Consider the following 24350-nt stretch of genomic DNA (forward strand, 5'->3'; position numbering starts at 1 on the left):
CCCCTAAAGTTAAAATGGGTTGGCGCTAACTATAGAGGTCATCAAAATCATTTGGAGAATATATTAGTATAATCATGCCGTCCTTACTAAACTTGCTTTCACAAAGCAGCCCTGCTGCTTGTAATGAGAGCAAAATCCCTGTTCAAATCAAGCAACAAGATGGGCAATAGAAACACTCCACTAGCGATCAGGACAGACCATGCCATCACACTATTTGCCCATCGGAGTGACAATGTAGTTAAGATGAACTTTTTTCAAATACATCACAACTGCGGATATTCTTGCAGATAATAACTCTCTTATCCTACAGAAATGCATCCAGAATTGGCTAAGGAGCCATCAAATTAAAATCTATTTAACAGTGCCAGCTCAGATATAGCAAACTTAAAATAAGCCTGTTGATGCAAGTAATCACCAGTTAAAATTAGCTGGATAATTCATCAGAAGGGAAAAAGAAACGTGAAGACGGACAAATCATAATAATAAGCTCGACGGCATCCATAAAGATAAACATATAATGCATCTCTGTCGTGATAACAAGGGAATCGGAACAAGAGAAATGGGTGACCAATTCCATTTCTGGAAATCACAAATTCGTCCTATTCCTGTCGTTCAAACCCAAATAACTAACATGAACCACGTGACGTCCAAGCTAAATAAGGCTTGTATAGGGGACATCAAACCACAATCATGATGGCCTCAAAGCCACCAAGGCATGAAAAGATGGAATGATCCATGAGACTGCCATGCATGGAACTGGGAGTAGCAAAGAGCCAGCTGATCACTTTGATCACTGATCTCTGGTCTTCTCTATGGTTGCCAAGGTTGCCACTCACAAGTAGTAGACCAGGACCACCAGGAAGAAACAGTGTTTCCAATCTTAAACATCAAACAGCAACCGATCTTGTTGCAATCAAAGCAACCTCTCTTATCTACTCCAACAACTGGGTCCATCTGGTATTCAGAGGCAAGATCAGAAGAAGTCACATGTTGGCATCAAAGTACTAAAATCATATGACACGAGAGAGAATAAGATCACAAGGAAAGTTGAAAATCGACATAAATCCACCTAAGATGTAACTAAAAAGTTCCCCATCTGAAAAATAATGCTAAAAAGCATACTGCTTGGATGAAAATCTGATGTCATATGCACCTGCAGCTACTCTTCATGGAGCTTGACTAGATGTTGGACTGATGAACAGAAGTCCTCCATCCAAAATCTCTCTGATACTCTATGATAACCCTTAAGCAAACTGCTAACAGGAAAAAAAGGGCAATAAGATTTATTCTCTCAGATCCCAGATACATCATGATCACTGTTATTATTTACAGAATAAACATGCTTCAGTCTATAAAATGCAAGGAAAAACAATAAAAATCCAATAGTAACTCGCTATAGCTTAAAACTGATACAATCAGCTAAAAACTGATAAACCACTGTGGATAATGTGCTAAGAAGCAATCATGCTGATGGATTCCTTTCAGGCACTACCAAACAAAATATCGGCAACAAAAAACATGTTTGATTGCAGGCTAACTGAAACGGATCATGATAAAGGCATAGACCATGGTTGCTTCATGAAGGAGATGGCTGCCAGGGCAAAGGCATCAAGGCCATGGTCTTATGTAATGCAACCTGTTATCTGAGGATATTAGTTGACAGAGCAGAAAACATGTACCTTTGCAATGAATCTTGAGAGGGATTGACCAAATAATGAAATATCTGCACACCATGCAAGCACATCACGCTATCTCAAAAAGCTCAAATGCTGTTGGCACTTATGACTATAGAAAAATCCAAACAGATTGCTCCCTAAGTACCAGAAGATAAAAAAAGTTGGGGCCACCAAAACTACTTTAAAATTCATAAGCACTACTTATAGATATCCAAACAAATATTCTATGTTGTCACCAAGCATTCTTTGATGGTTAAAGGCTTCTAGTAGGATAGATGTATTTATATTTTGGACTCCAACAGTAGATTACTGCTGAAGAAGCTTTAGCAGTGCATCCCGTATTTAGTCTCACAGGTGGTTTCTCCACAACATTGTTGGTTGATGCGAAAATTGATGGGATTCAGATACAACAGAGACATGGAACTATTTGAGCAGGCAAATACAAGATGACTACTCAAAGAATTAAAGCTCGGGATAATCGTTAGATGTTAAAAAATATTAAAATATGGCAATTACGAAAGCAAGGCCTATATTGAAGACACCAGGGAAGGGAATGTGAGTTCTCAAACTATGCAGGATGACATCATGTAGGAGGAAAGAAAACACGTCACAGGCTGAACACATGCCAAGGAAGACAGTCTGTGGCATTGATATTCAGAAAGCTCAATCTTTTATGGTCCCAGCTAAGGAATGTGAAGTTCATGTTCTAAAACATATTGTACTTAATAATATGGTGTAATGTATTGTACTTCAGCATACCATAGCATAGCTTCCAAAATGACAAATAGGTCTTCTTCATAGTTTTGCTAACATTATCTACTGCTACATGATGGTAGGTCGAAACTAAATGCACGTGAAGAAAGTAATGAAGTTGCAAAGTTAAAGTAGTTGGATTGCACTCATGTGATGCTGATAGTTAATTCTCAGGGTTATGATCATGGGGATTTCTGTTTCTTATGCTAAACATCAAATACATCTTGAAGAATGGATGTCTATTAAAGCAACCATCACTGAGAGAAGATATGCGAGTATGATTCTACCACCAAAAAATAGGAAACAGTGACAATGATAGAGATAGGTGGAACTGAAAGGATGGTGCCATTCATTTTTGATATATGGAACTGAAAGTACTTAATGATATAATGAACCTTTCCCAAATTATATTTTGCTATTATCTCAGACAACGGAAATGTATAGGAGGCCTGATAAGTCCTGTGCAGTTATTTCAACAATTACTTCAACTTATGAGGCACAAGATTAGTTTAGAAAAAGGGTAAACTCCTATAAATCATTGTACTTGTCATGGTGCCACACATTACCATAATAACAATAACAGTTCATATTCTTGCAAGCAAATGAGTATATGGAACTACCTGAAACTTTTGTTTGGATTGATCAAGCACTTAAACAATAAAATAGTTAGAGAACACCATTACTTGAAGTTTTCAATGAAATCATCTAATTAACTCTCTTCTATAATTCTTCTACCATGGAAGTGAGGCTTACTCCCTCGAAGTTAATGAACCATGGACCCAAAAGCAATCCTCTTTCCCAAACAATGTTTCGCTTATTTCTTCAAATAATGGCAATACATGGAAGCCTAATATGATCTATCCAGTTATTATAACAATTGCTATGACAATAAGAGGCACATGATTATTTTAGGAAAACTAAAGCTCTCATAAATCGTTTTACTACTCATAATGGTACATATAGAGTAATAATAAAATAGTTCATATACTTGCAAGCAAATGAGCATACAAAAGTGATTGATAACCTTTCCATGGGTTGATCGGTCACTTGGTAATAAAATCATTAAAAAACACTACTAAATAGCTTGACTAAGAACCACAAGCCATTTCATCTACCGCTACCAGCACATACCATGTTAAAAAATCACAAAGATAACCTTAAAAATCACCATATCCTTTCTACAATATACATACTATATCTAGAATCCAGAAAACATATCCAAAGGAAATCCAAGAGATTCTGCCACATTAAACTGATATATATCCAAATTTTAGAGAGATCTACCCGGTACCAGATGTTCGAAAATGACTCGCTTTCTGACAGCTGGAGCATGGGATATCTCGGGGGATGCAAAGAACGCGTGGCCATCTCGAAACTTCACCATTCAATGCATGCACAAGAGCATGTTTATCAGCAGGAACGCGCGACTGTCCCGAACCTTCGGAATTAAATTCATCGTCCAAGAAATTGCCTATAAAAGCAAGGTAGGGCTTGGAAGCAGATCCCGAGAACCCAAATCCCCGAACCCCACTCCGAGCTCGACCCGAAATCCAGAAGCTAGAACAACCCTAATGCCGTCAAAATCCGGGCACCGACACGGCCGGAGCCCGCCGGAGGGGGTCCGACCGAGGTGTCCATCGCCATGGTCGTAGGCTCGTCCCATACCACCCGCACCTAAAGATCTCACAATTTCTTGGGCAGAGCCTCGCTCAGGGTCTCCCACCGGGCTCCTTCCACGGGATCGAAGTCCTCCGTGGGGCGGAGGAGAGGAAGAAAAGAGAGGGGAGAGGACGGATAGAGGAGACAGGAGACCATGAGAGGAGGTGGATAACGAACGCGGGAGGTGATCGCCGAGAACAGGTGGGACGGAAGGTGCCGAGGAGCAGATCACCGTGGACGCAGGTTCTGATGAAAGAATCATGGGGCGGAGGACACGGAGTTCACTCGGCAAGCAACAACAAGACCGGACGAAAGATTTATTATTAATATTATTATTTTTGTTTACCTATCATGTATTTGGGTTTCTATTTTTTTTTGGTAAATAGGTTTCTTTTTTTTAACATATTCTTTTCTCGTAATAGAATTTGAGTAATCAAGAAAAATTAAGGAGACTTGTGTGGTGGCTGCTTTTATTTGGTGCTCTCTTTTATTTTATTTTTCAATATCCTCTTCTCTTGTGATGGAGTTTGAGTGACCAAGGAAACTTAAGTAAATGTTTTTGTAGTTAATATCATAGTGAATTTCTAAAGTTGATGCTTATATATATCATATGTTGTTGTTGTAAGTACTCGTATATATGCGTTGTTTGGAGAATATTATAACTGATTTTTATATTTTTTGATAATAAAAAAATATAATATTTTATTTTTTAATTATTCTTTAGTATTTCTCGTGTAGAAAAGAATTTGAATGGGAAAGTATTTAATGATTTATATCTATTCTATTATATAATTAAAATGGAGGCTTGACTAGTGATGAGCTCTCTGTGCACCATGGATATTTATATTAACATTCTCATCATTATAGTTTCTTATTTTAGATAAAAAAATAAATTTTTATATAATATAGTTTTTATATAAATTTTTAATATATCAATATAAAATATTTTTTTAATATTAAGATAATATTATTATCTTTAGTGGATTTTCATATAATGACTAATGTCATATGTATCTTCTTTTTTTTTTATTAAAGTTATTTATAGAATAAATTTGAAAAATATCGAAACAAATTTAATGATTACATATGCACTCTATTTTTTAAATGTATTCTTCTCGATATTTTTATTATCATCAATATCCAGCATGTATAATTTATTAGAGATATTTTTATCAAATATGGATTATCACCATTCAAAAATTTATTAAATACCAATCCCTATGCTATATATTTTATTTTTCTTTCCAAAAAATAAATATGGGATCCACTATTTTTTATCATCTCTCATTTTTATTTTTCACATCAAATATGATAATTTATATGAAATTTATTTCTCATACTAGATTAACCCCAATACGATGGATCCTAAGAAACAAAAGGCCAAGCACCAGCCCTAAAATTTAGAAGTTGAATGACCCAAATGTCATCCCTATTTAGGCATTGGCACACACATAGCCCATCAAAAGGGCCTGATCGAAGTCTTCAATGCCATTATTGTCATCATGTTGTCCCATACCATCCATCCCTAAAGATCCCACCCCACCATTGAACCATTATTGTCATCATGTTGTCCCATACCATCCATCCCTAAAGATCCCACCCCACCATGGAAGAGGTTTAACGAGCACAACGTTGGCCAGCGATGCCATTTGTGGCACCTCAAGTTGTAGATCATGTAACTTATCCAATCAAGGCGATGGCCCAAGCTTTAATGGCGAAACCAACCCTGTGTGCCCCTTTACATGGCAAAGATGGCGATTGGGAGAAAAGTAGAAAGCAGCAGAAGGAAAGAGCAGGCTAGAGGCAAGGGAAACATAAGCACATTGTTCACAAATTTTCCTAAGATTGTGCCAAGTACTGGGCAATCAACAATATGTCACATCTGAAATTTTGGCCCTCAATATATCTTGATCACATTAATTAATATTGTTGTGGTCATGAGTCAAAAGGTCGAATAGTTTAGATGGTTGGCTTATGTCTCCGTTCCCGCATATGTGAGGTATTATCTGTTTTGACTCATGACCATCTTTAGGCACCTTGATCATTTAGAGCCTCACAATTTTGTCTTTAAAAAATGCTTCACATGGGAGGAAAGATTCTAATACATATAATTATATTCTCTTTTGACTCATAACTGATGTGGGACTAAAGAGGTTTTTTTCTACACCACAATAAATATATCATGAGATATGAGATGAACATCTTGTCCAAGTGTTGTAGATTAGTTTAATAGGTATTTCTTTATCTAATCTTTTGAGCATACTCCATTTGTCTCTCTCCTACATTTTAGATTTTCAACCTCGACCAAGATAGAGCAATATCTTGGTTCATCCCATTAGTAGCAAACCACCAAGATGGTAGTTAGAGGCTGATCAAAGAGCGGCCACCCACAACCCTGAGAAAGATCATGAAATATCATTATATATCCCGGCCTAATTCTTTATAATCCAGGATTTGTGCCAAAACTTCTCTACACACACCAAAAGAAATAATTTGAACTGCAAGTGGACAATAGATCTATTTTTGCTTTTAGGTGAATAATAGAACAATCTCAAAATCAGTTTTTGAATATCCATGAATCTCTCTGATTATAGCATACTTTTGGAAACATCCTTAAATAGCAAACCAAATCCATGTCTTAATTGTAAGTCACCAAATCATACTTGCTCCTCTAAGTCCTCGACTTTTGAGTGACCATACGTCATGTTTTTTTTTTTTTCTGGTCTTTCTTCTTAATTTTTCGCGACTCAAGACTCGACTCCTGTACAACAACTACATGGAGTTCTTTTATAAAATTTTCCAATTGTCCCTCTTCTATAATTCTTCCACCATGGAAAGGTTTAAATTCCCTTGCTAATGAACCCAGCATCCAAATACTTGTTGTTTAATTACCCACTTACATACAGACACTACCATCAAAAAAACAAAAACAAAAGATAAAAAAAAAAAAAAAAAATCTTGTGTCCATTATGATCTCTTGCTTACCATTTCATACTAGTGATATATTGGAGGACAGATAAGATCTGCTTAGATATTATAAGTCTCTTTGGCAACATACGGCATATGATTAATTTAGAAAAAAAGCATAAACTTTTGCAAATTATGGTACTTGTAATGTTGGCACATATATGTTAATAATAAAATTAGTTTTGAAAAATTATAAAGACACATCTTTAAATTTGGATCAATTTTACATAGGTCCCAAAAATTTAGAAGCATCAATTAGATCTTAAAACTTTAAAATCATTTATAATATAACCCAATTGTCTATATCTCCACGAGAGAATGTTATCATGTATGGATCATGTGGTACCCTAATTTTTATAAAATTTCATAACTGCCCTTCCCACTTACTTAACAAGGGGTTCTTATTTTGGCAGGAATTAAAAGAAATAAGAGGAAAATAATACTTTAGGTTCTGTACCAATGGGTAAATGATTTCATTTTTTGAGATCAATGTAGATGGATGGATGATAAAGGATAGAAAATTTTTAAGACCCATACAAATGGATGAATGATAGAAGATGAAGTGCTTTGAGATTTATGCGAGCAAATGAAGTACAAAAGATGCAGTACTTTAAAATCTATGTAGGCATATGGATGATACTAGATGAAGTATCGTGAGATATATGCTGACAAATGAATGATAAAGAATTAAGTGCTTTAAGATATCTTTGAATGGATGCATGATAGAAGATGGAGGTATTTTGACTTTTGAGATCTATATAGATGGATGGATGATGGAGGGACCTCTTTTAAATTAGTTCAAGCAAATAAATAACAAAGGATGGAGCACTTCGAAATATACATAAATAGATGAATGATAGAAAATAAAGTGCTTTGAGATTTGTACAAAAGGATAGATGATAGGACGAAGTGTTTAGAGATCTGTATAGACAGATGGATGATAAAAGATGAAGCGCTTTAAAATTTATGCAAACCGATAAATGATAAAAGATGTAGTACTGCTTCAATGTTTGTGCAGATAGATAAATGATTGAGGATAGAGTACTTTAAGATCCATGCAAAACGAATGGATGATGTAGGATGGAATGCTTTCAGATTTGTATAGATTAATGGATGATGGAGGACAAGTGCTTTGAGATCTTTGCAGGCTAATAGGTCGCAAATGAAGCATCGTGAGATCTAGACGGGTGGATGAATGATAAAAAATGAAATTTTTTAAAAGCTATGCACACAAATAGATGATTGAGGCCAAAGTATTTTAAGATTGCATTAACAAATGAATAATAAAGATTGGAGTGTTTTAACATCTATACAGATAAATAAATGATAAAGAATGAAGCGCTTTGAGATTTATGCAGTTAAATGAAAAATAGATTTGTGTAAATCTATGCATACAAAGAATAATATTAAAAATATTATCAAAAAAAAAAAAGAAAACAATATATGAAGTAAGAATAATTTTATCTCTTCTTCATCATTTCGTTAATGGTAATATGATACATACGGATGGTTTGGAGTCTAAATGTAAATGATCCAAATTCAAAAGGGTATCTTTATTATTTTTTATTAATTTTTTTTTAATTGCAATTTGCACTCTCAGCAAATCTCAAAGATACGCAGAATTTAACAAGCACATCAAATCAGAATCCAAACAATTCACGCTAGATATCCCCACCATGTCACGAAATTATAGCCACGATCGGAACCCACTCGCTTTCTCACAGCTGTAGCACGCAAGAACGCTTGACCATCTCGAATCATAGGTACATGCACAAACGCCGACCGTCCCGAACCTTCCAAATTTAAAAGCACCGTTCAAGAAATCGCCTATAAAACCAGACCAGGGTTCGGAACAAGAACCAAAGCCTCGGCTGTGACCGGGGATCCAGAAGCCGGAACGACTTCGATGCCTCGAAATCCGGGCAGCGGGAAGGTTGTAGCCCACCGGAGAGGATCCGGCGGAGGCCCTCAGCTATCGCCATGGTCGTAGGCTCGTTCCATACCACCCGTACCTAAAAGATCCCACCACGGAAGGGGCATCCCATTTTCCGTGTCGCCGGCCCGAGGGTGAGATGGATCCGGTGGGAACCGGAAGGGGACGAAAGAGGAAGGGCCGCGAATCGGGGAACAACGGAATGCTAAATGGAAGAAGAGGTGGGAGAGGTTGGGCCCCGCAGCGAGGAAGAGGGGCCTGTAGACACCGGGTCGGTCCTCTTAAATCTTCTCAAGGATGGTGTGCATCAGCAGGGGAGCAACGTCGGCCGCTTGAGAGGCCTAAAAAGGACGCTCGAGGTTTATTATTTTATCTTTTATATTATCACGCACTGGCACAGAGGGTATTTTTAAAAAAAAATGAAGAAAAATCGAGTAAAGTTTTGTTTTGGACCTTTCGTAATTCCTTATGCCGTTTGTAATATTTGCATACCTGTTGTTAGTATTGCAGACTTTTGGAATCATCTCAAGAGTTAAAAATGAAATGTGTTACTATCCATCAAAAAGAAAAAGTTTGAGCCACTGTGATTGCATTGCTCGTCAAGATGATGAAGATTTTCGCACGTTTCTTAGTTAAAATTTGCAACAATTCATTGATTCATATGAAAAAAATGACTGAAAACTTCGCCATAGTTCTAGCAATTTGGAATCCTCGCAATTTTCACACCACTATTAAGTTTTGTATGCCATGTAGCATGAACAGCTAACCCATTCGCGAAAATCATGTGATGCATGTAATAATTCATTAAAGAGACGAAACAGCTGATGGATGATTCTGATCCTACCAACTAAAAATATATAGAATATGACCATTGTGCACTATTTTTTGCTTTTATATACTTCTCTTAGTTATACATGCTAAACATGGTAGAGAATGAGGATGGAGGAAATCTTCAACCTAGTGTCCTGGATTATTTGAGGAGCTGCCCGAATAAAATCTATTTAATAGTGCAAGCTCAGGGAGCGAGCAAATGTAGGATAAGCCTCGTAAAGCAGGCAACTAATGGTTAAAATTCATTTAGACAATTACATCAAAAAATAATGAAATATAAATAGATCACAGTAACAAGCTTACTAACATCCATAATGACAGCAGATCATGCACCTAAATCTATCCTGATAATAACAATGGGTTGAGCGAGGGAGAGACAGAGAGATCTCAACTCCTATTCCTGTTGTCCATCAGAGCTAATTTTCCAGGTGATGATGTCTAAGCTAAATAAGGTCCACAGGAAGCCACGATCATTAAGGCCTCCAAAGCCTTCAGGGTACCAAAAGATGGAATGAACCATGAGACCGCCGCGCTTGGACGTGGAGATACTGAAGGGGCAGCAATAGATGGTGGCAACTGCTGGTCCTTCACTTCAATCATCAGTCTCTGGCCCTTTCTGCAGTGGTCGAGATCACCACTCACAAAGTAGTAGAATCCAGATTTGTCAAGAAGAAAAACAGTGTGTCCATCCTTAAACATCGAACCATGACTGGTCTCATTGCAATGGTAGTAGCCTCTTTTATCCACTTTAGCAACAGAATCGTTCTTGTACTCGAACACTGGATATAGAAAGAGAAGTCATGTTGTTATGAAATAAACCAAAGAACCCAATGTGTGTGTGTGTGACGATTAAAATGTTAGTATATTGATAAGATTTTTATAAAAATCTTAATTTTATGCATACAAAGCAAGCAATAGTTGTATTATAAACACACAATCAGATGGCGCCTGAAACCATTACAGAATCACAAGCAGTATCGTCTTTGAAGTTCACTAGATCATCAATATCATCTTTGTAACATTATTAGCATATGCTAGTTGTTTATGGTCCTTCAGTCCATTTTAACTGTGGGAACATTTATTCATATTCTAAAGATAAACACTCTGAAGAGTATGAAACTCTAGAAAAAATTAACAATCACTGGAAGAATGGCAACGCACTGACCTATGGTGTCCCCGACATAGAATGTGAACTTGCTTGCCCAAATCTTATATACGTCGGTGTTGTTCACGTCAGGCAGCTGCCAGCCCTCGGCGTCGCCAACCTTGTATTGATTTGAGGCTCCGGCGAGGATGTTCATGGTGGCCATGGTGATGATGATGCACAAAAAGCCGACGGATGAAGCCATCTCTTCTTGAATTCTTTTGGTCGAGTGATGAAAAGCTCCAGCGTGCGGGAACGAAATTGAGGTCAGGTCTGTGTTAAGAAACTGGAGAGACGAAAAAAAGAAGGTTATCTGCGGTGAGAAGTGACCGTTACCATGTAGTTTCGGTGGCTGTGCAAGTGGAGAACGTGGTGTTAGTTAAAATGGATTCAGGAACGGTTATTAACGGACTGGTAAAGGTTGTGCGGGGCACATGACTTTTTCAAGGAGAGTATGGATGGATTGAGCGAATTTCTGTGAATTGAACAAAAATTTCTCATTTATTTGAATTGATTTTTTTTTTTTTCCCCCTTGATTAATCAATATATGTAGTCGAAGTTTTATGCAAGGGCACTTCTCTTTTTACATATCATTTCAAAGACTTCATCCATGTTGCATACCCACCAAAATTCCCAAGCAAGCCTAGTCCCTCTAAATATATGAGCCGAGTTGAACCTTGGCTCAACGATAAGATTGCACCATTGCAATCTAGAGATTATGTAAAATAGCCTCTCTATAGATAGGACAAGAGCATATATATTTGACTTTCCCCAGAACCCACACTAATAGGGATTGCCTTTTTTGGTGTCAAATCCAATATGAAACAAGAGGAAGGGGAGTTTTGACAATAATGCACTTGGTTTAAATAAATCAAGTATCCAATGAGCATAAAGCTTAAGCAGCCATTGGCATACAAGATACAATAGCAATTAGTATTAAACCTAAATCCTATCCAGATCCTTGTTTGCGCAAGAGATGCCGAAGTGAATCAGCCCGTTAGATACAAGAATTTAAAAAAGGGGAGGTAAAGCAAATTGGGTTACTGATTTGACTTATATTTGGAAGCTCACGTATACTACCAAGTACCAACCAGCAAATCGGACAGAAAATTCTGTTAAACCTGATTCAAATCAGGAAATGGCAATTTGAAACTAACCAATGACTTGGACTACCACTCTTCCGATGCTTGGAATTCCGTCCCAAGTAATAACACGGAAAAATGTAGAAAAATAGGGAATAGTTACTTAAGACTGCAATGTGCTTCCTCTCAAAACATTGTTTGCCCCATCCAAACATATAACAAGGGTCAATACCCCTCTTCAATATTATCATCAACAAATTTGAGCCAAAACAAAGCAAAAGCAACAGAAACTTTGTATGACTCACTACGACTAAAAAGGAATTTTGATCTCAGGAAAGGAGGGAAAAAAGAAAAAAAGAAAAAGAAAATCAATGCATGATTAGTTTCTACAAATATGCACAGAGATTTTAGCCTAAAGTAGGCCTCCTTGGAAGAGTTATGCAGGGCCTTTCTTCCAGACACAAGAATGTAGTCAGTGACTTTGCATTAAGATTTTATATCTTCCTAAATGAATGATTACAAGCATGTAGCCTCATCGATCAATCTTATATTTTCTCTTGATTTAGAAACCCTAGGCCACATGACGATCCAATTTATCCATGTCCGGTGATATCTTAAAGCATCGCCAGATATTTTGATCAATCTGCAAGCTAACAGCACTGACAAACCGTGCAATTTCAAACCAGGCATCAGCCCATAAAAGATTTGTAAATCATCTATTTTGATTTTTTTTTTTTTCAAATAATCTTATCGTGGAGCCAGAAAAATCTCGAGGTACTATCTTAAACAATGAGACCACAATTCTACCAAAGAAAAGGAGATCACAAGTTGAGTAACCGAAAGTTATTGTTTTTTTATTATTATTATTTTAGTAAAACAGAGTATTCATACAAATTTAGCATCAACACATCCACAAATATCAAAAAACAAAATGCGACCTGCTACATAGTATCAAAAAGATTTACGCATACAGAGGTTTTCTTTAAATAATAATAACAAAGTGAAACTGGCAGTGGCAGATCAGCCACTCATCCACAACTACCTGGTTTTCATCACTTGAGAATGGGAAAAGTAGTTGAGAGAGTATTAATGAATTTGATCACATGAGAAAGAACTGATGACCATGATATTACAAGTCTGCTATTATAAATTGGTGGGTATGTAAACAGCATTTAAAGATGGATGACGGTAAAGGAACACGGTGTACATAAAGAGTGTCAACTAGTGTACTTGGTAAATAGAGATAGCAACCACACCAATATCTCCTTTCTCCCCTCGATTTTGAACTATTTTCCACACACAGACTGATAAAAAGATGATGGTCCGCAATTTAGAAGTATTAAGTACAGTCCATACTCCAGATCATTATGGAGGCTCGAGGCCTACACACCAATCCTCAACAAGCATTCATTGTAACAGAACAGAAGAGAACTACTATTGCATCATTCTAGGTGCCAAGCAAAACAGATCCTTTTTTCTCTAAAAGCTACACCCAGATTTGAACTATTTGCCGAACAACGGCTTTTAACAAAATGAAGGATAACCCACAATTTTATAAGCACTGGCTACAGACCACAGACCGGATTTTATTGGTTAGTGTAACCAAAACAGACCCTATAGGGTGCAACGGTAATTATAGAGATTAATGCTCTGGCAAAACATTTTAATAATTCTGATTATCTGTAACAGAGAAGAAATACAACGGTACAAAATTTTTGATGCATCTCCAGCAGCAACTGATCTGAAACTAGCAACAATAGTGCACTCATCAGACAATCAAACACAGCAAAAGATGAAACTTCCAAATTTGAGAGGGTATTGGCTGCTTGTTTCCGCAAGCGTGTAGGCAGAGGAGAAGTGTGATTACCTTCTGACATAGACTTGATCGGATAGCTTCAAAAGCAAAGCTCTCATATATCCTAATTCATAAGCCAAACATCAAGTCCATAACTTTGGACACAATCGACTTTCTCGGGGAAGCAATGGCTCCCGCACGGCGCTCACTATCCTTGGTGGCGGCGGTGCTGCCATTCTGTAGGTGATAAGGGCGAGAGGGGGGACCTAACTGGCTCCTGGGAGCAGAGCTCATCCCAGCCGTAGCCTCCGAGGGCAAGGAAACCATGAAACCCCCATGATAGCTGCTGTTCAGACTCTCATTCAGATACTGGTGCTGCTGAGGATCCACAGTCTTCACCCCAATAATGAGAATGCTATTTAACTGCACACCGTTCTTTGCAAGAGCCTTTTGGGCATCATATCGGCTCTGCAAAATATGGATCAAAACAAGGCAAAGAGTGTCAGTCTGGAAAATCTCATTACTTGCAGCATTTATCTTTATGAGAGCCCCTTGAATTTTTGACATCAAAAAAGCAGAATACATAATAACAAGGTTTCAATGATATTCCATGTTATAGGAACTCTACATGATCACGGTCTGTAGAAGCATGCAACCAGCAGAATCCCGCATATATTGTGGTGCATGTCTAGCAAAATAGTGTCAAAGACAGTGTGATAAGACAACTAGCTGATCAGATTCAAGCAGAACAACCTATAACTATTGTACACCACCTATCGCTCCTTTGCGATTGTGCTCCTGGCACACAGATAGATTTTGTCTCTTAGACTATTTGACGTCTCCTCAATATTTGGTTATAATAAATGACAGTTGCACAGGACCAATGGACAAGGTTCCAACTGGTTCATTAAAAGATCAAGGTAGCACTCTTGTGACTCGTGTCAACAAAAGCTGTATATGAACTCGGCTATAAGCAGATCATGTCAACAAAGGCAATATATGAACTCAGCCATAATCAGTGTTCTTCTTTTCCTCTTTATTTGTGTGCGGATGTGAGCACGCATGTGAGACAGAGAGCTTTCATTAAGAGGAGAACAAAGAAAAGCAGGATACCTTGGTGCATGACCTCATAATACTCATGACGATGGAACACTCTCAAACCAGGTAGGTAGGAGCATTTGAAAAGTGTATAATATAACAGGTTTGATTATAATATATATTTACTTCTTCCAACTGTCCTCATATATAGGCAGCAAATGAACCAACCCGTTCATCAACAGCTCAGGTCCTACTTGCGAACCAGCCCTTCAACTCATTCTTTCAGAAAATGGGGGGGGAGAAAAACATAGACTCCAGCTTGACTTAAGAACCAGTTCATTCAAGTACCATATGAGTTAAGTTTGAGTGGTTATAGCTGAGTTTGACTCAGGCCCAAGCCAAACATGACATCCTGTTGACATGGCTGAACTAAAGCTAGAGTCAGGCTCATCTTGCTTGCAGACATACCGATATTATGTAATTTTTTCACTCTTTCGAACTCTTCACCTCAGTTATATAAGTGAACACTTTGACAGAGCACTCGGTTATATGAGTGCTGATTCATGAAAAGTACTTTGAATTTGTGGTACATGTTGTAGTTAGCTAGTCACCATGTATCACTGGCGTAATTCTCAAGGGTATAGATATATAGAATGAATAACTTTTATCATTTCTAGGCAGTTGTTAGTAGTTCCTTGAGTCATCACAGTTTTGTGAATTTGGATCGTTTATGTAAAAAAAAAAAAAAAAAGTTTATTATATGTTGGATGTGATTCAACCTGAGGAAACCAAGAAATCACAAAGATCATGCAGTACAGACTCACGATAATATTTTCATATTTCATGGCTCTTCTTCTTCCAATTATAGTATAAGCTCCCTTTAATTTACTATTATTTTTGTAACAATCTAACCATCCTTCAAAACATCTTAATTTGGGTTTCTATCATTTTTCAGTTCTATATGCAACAAAAATATGGATCTCCATAAAAATTCAAACTGCAATGCTTATTTATAATTACAATTATATATAATATACAACTACCGGACATAAAGAATACCTGGTATAAAATATGCATCCAGTTAGCATTCCTTGGAGCAGGTATGTGTTTCAATATGGTTCCACATTTCTCGAATTCTCGCAATACCATGTTTGTATCACCAGGCGAGAATCTGTAGGGAAAGAACAAAGAGCAGTTTACACTTACAGTACAAATTAGCCAAATAGACTTAAATTGTACGTCATGTAAGAAAAAATTTTAAATGAATGTTAAGAGGATAACAAGACATGAAGAAGATACCACCAACAAGATTACAGACTAAAGCATATCTAAACATGCAAAGGTTGGTCCTGGAGAACCTGAAAGAAGGATGCAAGTAAGCTTCTCGACTCACATATATCAATCACTTTCTGTTCTAGGCACAGTTATTTTATATATAACTACTCCATATTAAATGCAACACTCCACCAGCCTATGATACTACATCAGAATGCATAAAAACAACTGAACAACTAACTTTCAGAAGAAGTCACTGCAAGAACACCACAAGCAACAGCAAAAGGTATAACTACAAAATTATAATAGCACGAACACTATAATGACTCAGCTATAACATGATGGCATATCTAATACCACATCCAACATTTCTAGGCTTTCAATTTTTTTTCCTTTTTTTCTGTAGGAAATCATCCAGAAGATGAGTATTTGGGCAGATTCTTAGTGGTTCATTGGTAAAGGACCAAAGCCCCATAAATTCCAACAAATGATACTAAGCTAAGAATGCGATAGCACTAAATCAAATAGTATTAAGTTCAATAAACAGCCATGTGTGAGGTGATACCCATAGGTTGCAAAATAAGGATGGCAAAAATTATGGAATAAGCACACTAACATCCAATTCAACTGATTGAAAGCATTTGAAAAGAAGGCAAGATTAGCAAGGTGTTATAACAAGAGATACCATCAATGCAGATATAACAAGTCACAAGAAAACTAGGATAGCAAAGCTATTTATTAAAATCTTCAGAAGGAAAACAACAATTGGAGAAAAATGTTATGCCTGGAAAAGTGGAGGGGGCGGCAATGTGCAATCCAAACCTAATATCATGGAATAAACTTATTTCCCACCCTATAAGTTACATAGAATGGGGTAATGACATAAACTGTAAGAAGATAAAAAGAATATGTATGTAAGAATTTGGATTTATGCCAACAAGGGTAACTAAAGATGTTGTTTTGATGATAGAGATTCAGTCTACAATTTTAGAAAGTATCGACATACGATCATTGTTAACTTTGAGAAAGCATAGAGGTACTGCAAGGAAAGCTAGTAAGCATTAAGCATGGAGGAAGTAATGTGCACATGAGAGTTAAGTTGGAATCATTATGAAATCTATGACAAGTAGTTGCAATCATCAGATGTAATTATGAGGACAAAATAACTTATAGATGACAATTAGCTTGCAGCAACCTTGGCCATTTGTCATTTTAAAATGATGATTGATATTTGCGTTAAGTTATTTACACATGACTAAGTGAATTGTTTATAGGAAACTAGGGTCTTAATCCGGATTTATGGTGGAAATCTTTAGAATTAAGAGCATGAAGATCGGTAAAATTGAAGTGGAGTATAACCGGGATTCAAGCAGAATTGATAGTAGCTAGATACTGGATTTGGTAGTTTGATTGTCATCACAAATTAGTTCAGCAATATAAATATGGGAATGGGCAAAAATGAATTCAGTTAAATAACAAAAGGTAGTAAAATGGAGATGCCTTAGGGTACTGTGTGATCAAAATGTGGCTTCCATGCTTAAAAAGGAAAAACCAAAAGACAACAATATGGCTGGAAACATCAAACAATTCTTAATATTGAGCTATTAAGAGGGTTTGAGCACATAGAATGAGTGTTGAAATGGTGAGAAACTTGAGCTCAATGTGTAGTAAAGTAATCATAAAGAATAGTGCATGAAATAAGCACATTAAAAGAAGCAAAGGGGTTGCACCAATTGAGGTCAAAGACAAGTTAAACTGACTAAGATGGCACAGATGCCTGGAATAAAGATATATGCAAGCTGAAGTGGGTGTTGTAGAATTCGTCATGCAACTTCCCAAAAGAAGTTATGACTAAGGAAAATTTGAATGAATAATGTGAAAATTGATCTGGAGTTGACTGTCTCATCAGTGGATGTTGCCCTATTTCTGATAAAGCGTAGAGACAAGCCAATCAAATTACCCAGGATTATGCCTGTTCGTGATGGTTATAAATCAACAGAAGAATTAAATTCTTCACATCCAACATGGCGAAGATATGGATGTAAATGATCCTCCAGTGTGTCCTATCAGAACAATCTGATCCATCATGTCAACAACGATGTTTTCGTGTTGCCTATGCTAGAGAGTGCGATCATGACAATGGAAATATTTTTTGATTTCATTCATTTGAACTTTCAAATTCAAGCAAAAGATTCAAATCAGAGATATACTTAAACGAATGTAATGAAAGGCCTTATATCTTTGTTTAAAATATAGTGGCATTCAAAGAAATTCTCAAAAGGATTCAACTGAAAGACATAGTCAGGTAGACAAGTGTTGACAGGCTTAAACCCTTATTCAAGCTGTATGTGGGATAAGCAGAAATCCCCTCAACTTCAAAAAACAAAATGAAATCCCTTCATGATGCGATCTTAGATAGAATCACCCCAAGACTCAGCTAAAAATATCATTTTTCCAACATTATACATAGCATTAGTTAAATCTAGACATCAAGCAACCTAAATTAAAGCTATCATTACACTGATCAGGCTGTAAGATCACCCAAGGTCAGAAAATTAAATGTTGTTTGTGTTCGTTTCTTCATGAGATTCATCAGAGAGTCCTAACTCCTACATGATGAGTTACTGCAATCAAAGATAAAAACCTTATTGATATATTACGATTCCAAGGGAGTAGGCAATCCTGCCAATTGACCAACACGTTATCTTGGACGGTAGCTCATTAAAGCAATTCAAGAGTTGAATTTAGAAACACACCCCATCACAATTAGAACCAGCTGTAACCCTAATTAATAACGTGTAAATCCACGATTTGTTCAAGAAAACATACCCACATGCTATAACTAGCAAGATTTCATCTAATTCAAAACCCAAATAAGTTGAGAGGTTCACAAAATACAAACTTTAAGAATATGCGGACAGCAACAGCAGGTAATCAGGGCATCTGAGAGGCAATATGGATCATACTGATATACCAATCTCTAGCAGTAGAATCACCAAAATTTACCGAGAGAAGCATAAACGCCCAAATTTAAGAATTTTGTTGCGAAAACGACATATAGCAAAAGAATGTAAGTATAAAGAACCACAAAAGAATTAGCCATACCCGTAAACCGTGACCCACTCTTCCTCATCAGGCCCTCCCACAGGCAAGTTATTCCTCTGCAACTCTGGCCTCGCCACCTCCCTTGGCGGCGGCAGGATGAGCAACGCCCCCTGATGGACCACGCCATCAACCGGCGAGCCCTTCCCCTTGTCATCGAGCTCCCCACCACCGCCGCCCTTGGCAGGAGACCGCCAGCTCGAGCTCCCAGGGCTCTGCTGCTGAAAGACGCGCAACCCCCCACCGACGGCGTCCGAATTGCTCGCCTCTGCCCGGTTATTGAGAGGGGAAGGGGAGGAGAGGTAGCCGAGGGCGGGCGGCGGGGTTCGGTCTTCTGTCTTGAGCCCCGGGGAGGCGGGGAAGTCGGCGAGGCCGGGCTCTGGGGAGCAATTGACACGGTCGTCAAGTGTGAAGACAGGGGGTGGCGGGGGGTCGGAAGCGCCGAATTTCTCCCGCCAGAGGGCGGAGACGGCAGCGGCCTGACCAGGCGTAGCGAAGCGTCCGCCGGCGGCGCCGCTGCGGTGGGCGGAGACCGGGGAGGCGAGGTCTCGAAAGAAGAGGGATTGCCTCTCGGTTTTGGGGCTTCTCGGGAGCGCGTTTCTCATTCTGAGGAACAATAGGAGGAAGGGTCTCTAGGAATGGAGGAAGAACCCTTGAACCCTGGATGGAGAGAGCGGCACACAACGGGAAATTTATAGAGATTTAAACTACGATATACTAATCTAATTGTACAAGTTAGCTTCCTTATAACGCCATTACGGAATGCCCGAGTCAAGAAATTATGAACAAATAATAGGGCTTGTGTGTAAAATTTATTTGCATAGGGTTGCAAATGAGTTGGATCGGATCACGAGTAATTCCAAATCATTTCAATTTTTTGATCAGATTTTAATTTTAGATTCAGATCCAATCTAAGAGAAGATTGGCCGAGTTAAATCGATTCATGTATAATTCAATTATAATCCAAAAAATATGGTTCTGAATTCCGTTTTTGTCTAACATAACTAACTATATTTTCACTAACATACAGTGAACTACCGTGAACTAAATAAAATAAATAATAAATAATATTATTTTCAAAATAAATTAAAACATAAAATTATTTTTAAATCTATTTTTATATTAAAATATTATTTATATAAGTTTAAATCATAATTTAGAGGTTGAAACGGCACGCAACTTAATGATATGTTCGAAACATAAAATATAAATTTAAAATTAATTAAAAATTTAAATAAATCAGTTTATATTTAAATTTAATAAATTTAAATTTAAATTAAAAAATATAATGAATCCAATGTTAAAATTTGGATGAATTTTTTAAAATAAATTGAATTGGATCTAACATGGGCTCGAAACTCCCGTGCTTCAAACGTGAATTTATGTGGTAATACGTTCTGACTTCCATGGGGGCTACGCGGAAACTTCAAGGGGCTACGTGGACACTTCTTAATGGGCCATGCGGAAAAACGTTCATAATTAGTTCGAAGGAGTATCGGCAATTCGCCGGTATTGCCTTGACTTTTTCTTTTGGTAAAAACGGCGGTAAAAAAATATTGGCATGGCTTATTTTTCCATTTAACCTCTTCGTGGATAAATTTATAATACTTTTAAAAATAAACAAACGGGTGGTTCTCCTGAAATTGTCCAGAATATCCTAGGATTTGAATTTTTTGTCAATAATCTTTGTAACCTTCCACTCCTTTAATATGAAATGCTTCTCTTTTTTAACTAATCCTAAAATCTGTGCCATCCAAAAAATGAATGGCTCCTAGGAAGCATCTTATTTTGGTTGGCAGCCAGCTTAGGTAAGTGAAAAGTTTGGATTAATTTTATACATTGGACAATCAAGCTTATTTTTCTTTGTGACCTAATCCCCAACAACTTAAATCAAGGATAGAGTTCAAGTTCCAAGGGATCATGATAAATAGTACTCTTTAATATTATTATTATTATTATTATTATTTATTCTACTGATATTTAATTGGAAGAAGTATCCTATTTTTCAGGAAGTAAATTTAAGATAATCAAGCCTCTTGAAGCATTATAGAACTAAACAAATAAAACATATTTTCCAACTATAAACAACTTGCGCCAAGTCTAGTCACAACTTTAGGTATTATCGCCTCTAGTTGGATTTTTTAGCAATCGAACAATCTATAATGCAATCGATTTTTTCCTCAGTATACCTATCGTTTTTATGTTTGCTCAAGAAATTTTAAGGTGCATCATGGATGGATCCATCAAAAAATTATGCAGATTAATTTTCTGTGCGAAGCCAACCACCCCCTGTCGCTTTGATGGTTACGCCTTTTCTTCCTGGACAGCATCGTCCAGAGTTCAAGGATGGTAACATTTTTTCTTAATTTTTCTTACCAAAAAAAAGAATCGAAAACCTTAATTCTCCTGGTCAAGTTACGTTTGTTGCTTGTTTGTAGATGGTCTGTGCTGCTTCAAGGATTGATCTCCAAATGCCACACATTCATCTGTGGTTTGAATTGCCACGAACCAATTACAATGACAACCAAACCTCTTATCCCTTGACAATTTGCCTCTAACTATATAACCCTACATCAAGCTATTGCAAGTGGATGGTGGTTGAAGTAGAATACCACTGTGCACATGCTGTGTCATGTTGGTGCCCATCCTTTTGATTTGTTTAATTAGTCTCAAAATGCTGCAATAAACATATCTTGATACAGATCATTTACATTTCTTATATATTTTTTTTAATTAAGAAGACTGAGAATAGGGTCTTGGACTCAGCCCAAGGCTGTCTTAGATTCAAAGTTACTTAAGCCCAACAGTTTCCCCTCCATATCCGCCATCCTTTGTCCATTCCCGTACAGCACTCAACGTATCCCACAAAACATCCCCTCCCCCGGCCCTACAAAACACCAAGTATATATCAGCAGAACAATATCCAAGCCATCCATGGAGTCCGCTGGCCCCAGCACCCAGGCCACCACCGTCGGAACGCGGTACAACCCGGCCCAACAAGTTGCCGACCGGATCATCCGAGCCCTCCGCCACCGGCTCCGCCTCCTCCACCGGTCGGACACCAACTTCTTCGTCCTGGGGGCCACCGGCAACGTCTACACCGTCACCCTCGCCACCACCCCGTCATGCACCTGCCCCGACCGCACCGTTCCTTGCAAGCACATCCTCTTCGTCCTCCTCCGCGTTCTCGGTCTCTCCTTCGACGACGCCTGCGTCTGGAGGCGGACGTTACGACCGTGCCAGCTAGCCCGCCTCCTGGGCACACCCACGGCCCCCGACGTCCTCGCCGGAGCCCGGGCCCGGGAGAGGTTCCACCAGGTATTCTCGGGCGACGGCGCCGGGCGACTGATGGAGTCGGCGAGGGAGGACGACGGCGCCGTGTGCCCCATTTGTTTGGAGGAGATGGGGGGAGCGGGGAGGGTGGTCACGTGCGGCACGTGCGGGAACTCGCTGCATGGAGAGTGCCTCGTGGGGTGGAAGAGGAGCAGAGGAAGGAGGGGGACCAGCTGCGTGGTGTGCCGGGCACGGTGGAGGGAGAGGAGGGAGTTGGAGCGATACGTCAACCTGGCGGACTACGTTAGCGAGGCCGAAGAGGATGGAGGTGGTGGCGGGTCGTGCGCAGGCTAAGCGCCCACTCGAGTATACGTAGATGGAGACATTAGTCTCGAGTATATGTAGATGGAGACGTTTAGTTTGTAAAGATGGAAGCAGTCTGTACTGTATCTTTTCGTGCTTTTAAATCAAGTCGCTGACTTCTAACCTTGGATATGTATCTTTGATCGTGTGCTGGCTAAACTGGATTTATACCTACTAACTAGCAACGGTGTGTTGCCGGCCAAATTCGAAGCCTCTCAAGGGGCAAATATATCTTTTTCAAGACGTGGGACGGTTTATTTCGAGGGCTAACCATGGTTCAAAAACTCAACTCAACATGGAAATCAATCGAGTCAAGTCAACTCTATAGAAATTACAAATTAAAATAATATAGCAAAGTTACATAAATTACTAATTTCAGTTTATATATATATATATATATAGAGAGAAAGAGAGAGAGAGAGAGAGAGATTTTAAAGTAAAAAGATATATATGGATGTATAAACAAGCACTAGTATAAACAGTATCCCTCAAATGGATACGAGTGATGGATGTATAAACAAGCACCAGTAAATAATCTGTCGTCTCCTCTCCCTCCCTCTGCCCCTGGGATTAATGTAATTACCCCCTGAATTTCTTTCCAAATGCAACTCACATGGAATGATTTACTTGTTTTGCAAGACATATGCCACGACATCCTACTGCTCTCCATTTATCTATAGTTGTGCTTATTTAAAGCGCCGTGACCAATTGGACAAGCTCTCTTTCTGGGCTCATCTTGTTCCTCCTCTACTTGGGCCTGCTGGATCGTGCCGGACATAGAACAAGGTCTGCTAGGATGGGCCGATTGCGTTGGTCTTATTAGACCAACGTAGTGTTTGGGTCTCTAACCTAAGTATCTCTGGCCTTGGTGACATTAATTGGAGAGGCGGGTTCAACTTCTGCGGACCAGTTCCGGGGCCCTGCCATGTGTGAAGACCGAAGCTTGCGGTCCTCTTCACCTATTTAGCGGAGAAATCAATAGAAATTACCACCAAATTCCAATTAAAAGGAAAGAAAACTATAGATAGGATCATATAATGTTCGAAATCCATTAGAAATATATGGAAGTAGTTAATGCTACTTGGTTTGGTAAAAAGTTTCAAAGGAAAAGAATCAAGATATATATACCTTTTGAGAGGACATTGATGGGTCGAAGCAAGGTTACCAAAGGTCACAATCTACTGAGTTGAGATTGTTATTTCTAAGCGGCGATATGCAGGGCGTGCATGGGAAATAAAACTTGATATGGTCGAGTTTGATCTGGTAATAATATGAGCATGCTTTAAGGCGTATAACTACACTCTAAATTTCAAAACATGTACGTTTTCAAAATAGAGCATTCATGATTCATGAAAAACCTATAAAAAAAAATGTGCAACGAGAGAGCTCCCTACGTAAAAGATAAATCCAGGCAATGGAGGGATGTCAAAAGAGCTTTTAACATAGGAATGTAGGTAGC

At 38.2% G+C, this 24350-nt stretch overlaps 3 protein-coding genes and 1 long non-coding RNA gene across 6 annotated transcripts; 1 reads left to right on the forward strand and 3 right to left on the reverse strand.

Moving 5' to 3' along the window:
- Positions 1-442: 442 nt before the first annotated feature.
- Positions 443-4383, reverse strand: LOC105040548 (uncharacterized). 3 transcript variants are annotated; one of them, XR_012140159.1, is made up of 2 exons: positions 1154-4383; positions 443-954 (listed from the first exon to the last, which is right to left on the reverse strand). It is a non-coding gene; the product is annotated as an uncharacterized lncRNA (long non-coding RNA). The 3 variants fall into 3 exon arrangements; XR_012140161.1 differs by having other exon boundaries at positions 1123-4383; XR_012140160.1 differs by having other exon boundaries at positions 1070-4383.
- A 4941-nt stretch (positions 4384-9324) lies between these two features.
- LOC140856636 (early nodulin-like protein 17) lies at positions 9325-14038 on the reverse strand. Its single transcript, XM_073254630.1, has 3 exons — positions 13913-14038; positions 10985-11249; positions 9325-10598 (listed from the first exon to the last, which is right to left on the reverse strand). Exons 2-3 carry the CDS (start codon positions 11166-11168, stop codon positions 10258-10260), a joined length of 525 nt encoding a protein of 174 aa, XP_073110731.1. The 5' UTR covers positions 11169-11249; positions 13913-14038; the 3' UTR covers positions 9325-10257.
- Positions 13456-19967, reverse strand: LOC105040546 (nuclear pore complex protein NUP35). The gene is made up of 3 exons (XM_010917113.4): positions 19259-19967; positions 15938-16049; positions 13456-14308 (listed from the first exon to the last, which is right to left on the reverse strand). Exons 1-3 carry the CDS (start codon positions 19858-19860, stop codon positions 13970-13972), a joined length of 1053 nt encoding a protein of 350 aa, XP_010915415.2. The 5' UTR covers positions 19861-19967; the 3' UTR covers positions 13456-13969.
- A 2222-nt stretch (positions 19968-22189) lies between these two features.
- Positions 22190-23014, forward strand: LOC105041463 (uncharacterized). Its single transcript, XM_010918434.4, has one exon. The coding sequence runs from the start codon at positions 22190-22192 to the stop codon at positions 22880-22882; it is 693 nt and encodes a 230-aa protein (XP_010916736.1). The 3' UTR covers positions 22883-23014.
- The last annotated feature ends 1336 nt before the right edge of the window (positions 23015-24350 follow it).

Source organism: Elaeis guineensis, chromosome 3 (assembly GCF_000442705.2).
Source record: "Elaeis guineensis isolate ETL-2024a chromosome 3, EG11, whole genome shotgun sequence".
Classification (NCBI taxonomy): domain Eukaryota; kingdom Viridiplantae; phylum Streptophyta; class Magnoliopsida; order Arecales; family Arecaceae; genus Elaeis; species Elaeis guineensis.

Bases quoted from the DNA above. Each gene is read 5' to 3' on its own strand.
- LOC140856636 (XM_073254630.1), bottom strand. From the start codon at position 11,168: ATGGCTTCATCCGTCGGCTTTTTGTGCATCATCATCACCATGGCCACC. The intron at 10,599-10,984 runs GTCAGTGCGTTG...TTCTATATCCAG, and splicing joins CTATGTCGGGGACACCATAG to TGTTCGAGTACAAGAACGAT.
- LOC105040546 (XM_010917113.4), bottom strand. From the start codon at position 19,860: ATGAGAAACGCGCTCCCGAGAAGCCCCAAAACCGAGAGGCAATCCCTC. The intron at 16,050-19,258 runs GTATGGCTAATT...CTTTCCCTACAG, and splicing joins GAGTGGGTCACGGTTTACGG to ATTCTCGCCTGGTGATACAA. The intron at 14,309-15,937 runs GTATTCTTTATG...CATATTTTGCAG, and splicing joins GGATGCATATTTTATACCAG to AGCCGATATGATGCCCAAAA.
- LOC105041463 (XM_010918434.4), top strand. From the start codon at position 22,190: ATGGAGTCCGCTGGCCCCAGCACCCAGGCCACCACCGTCGGAACGCGG.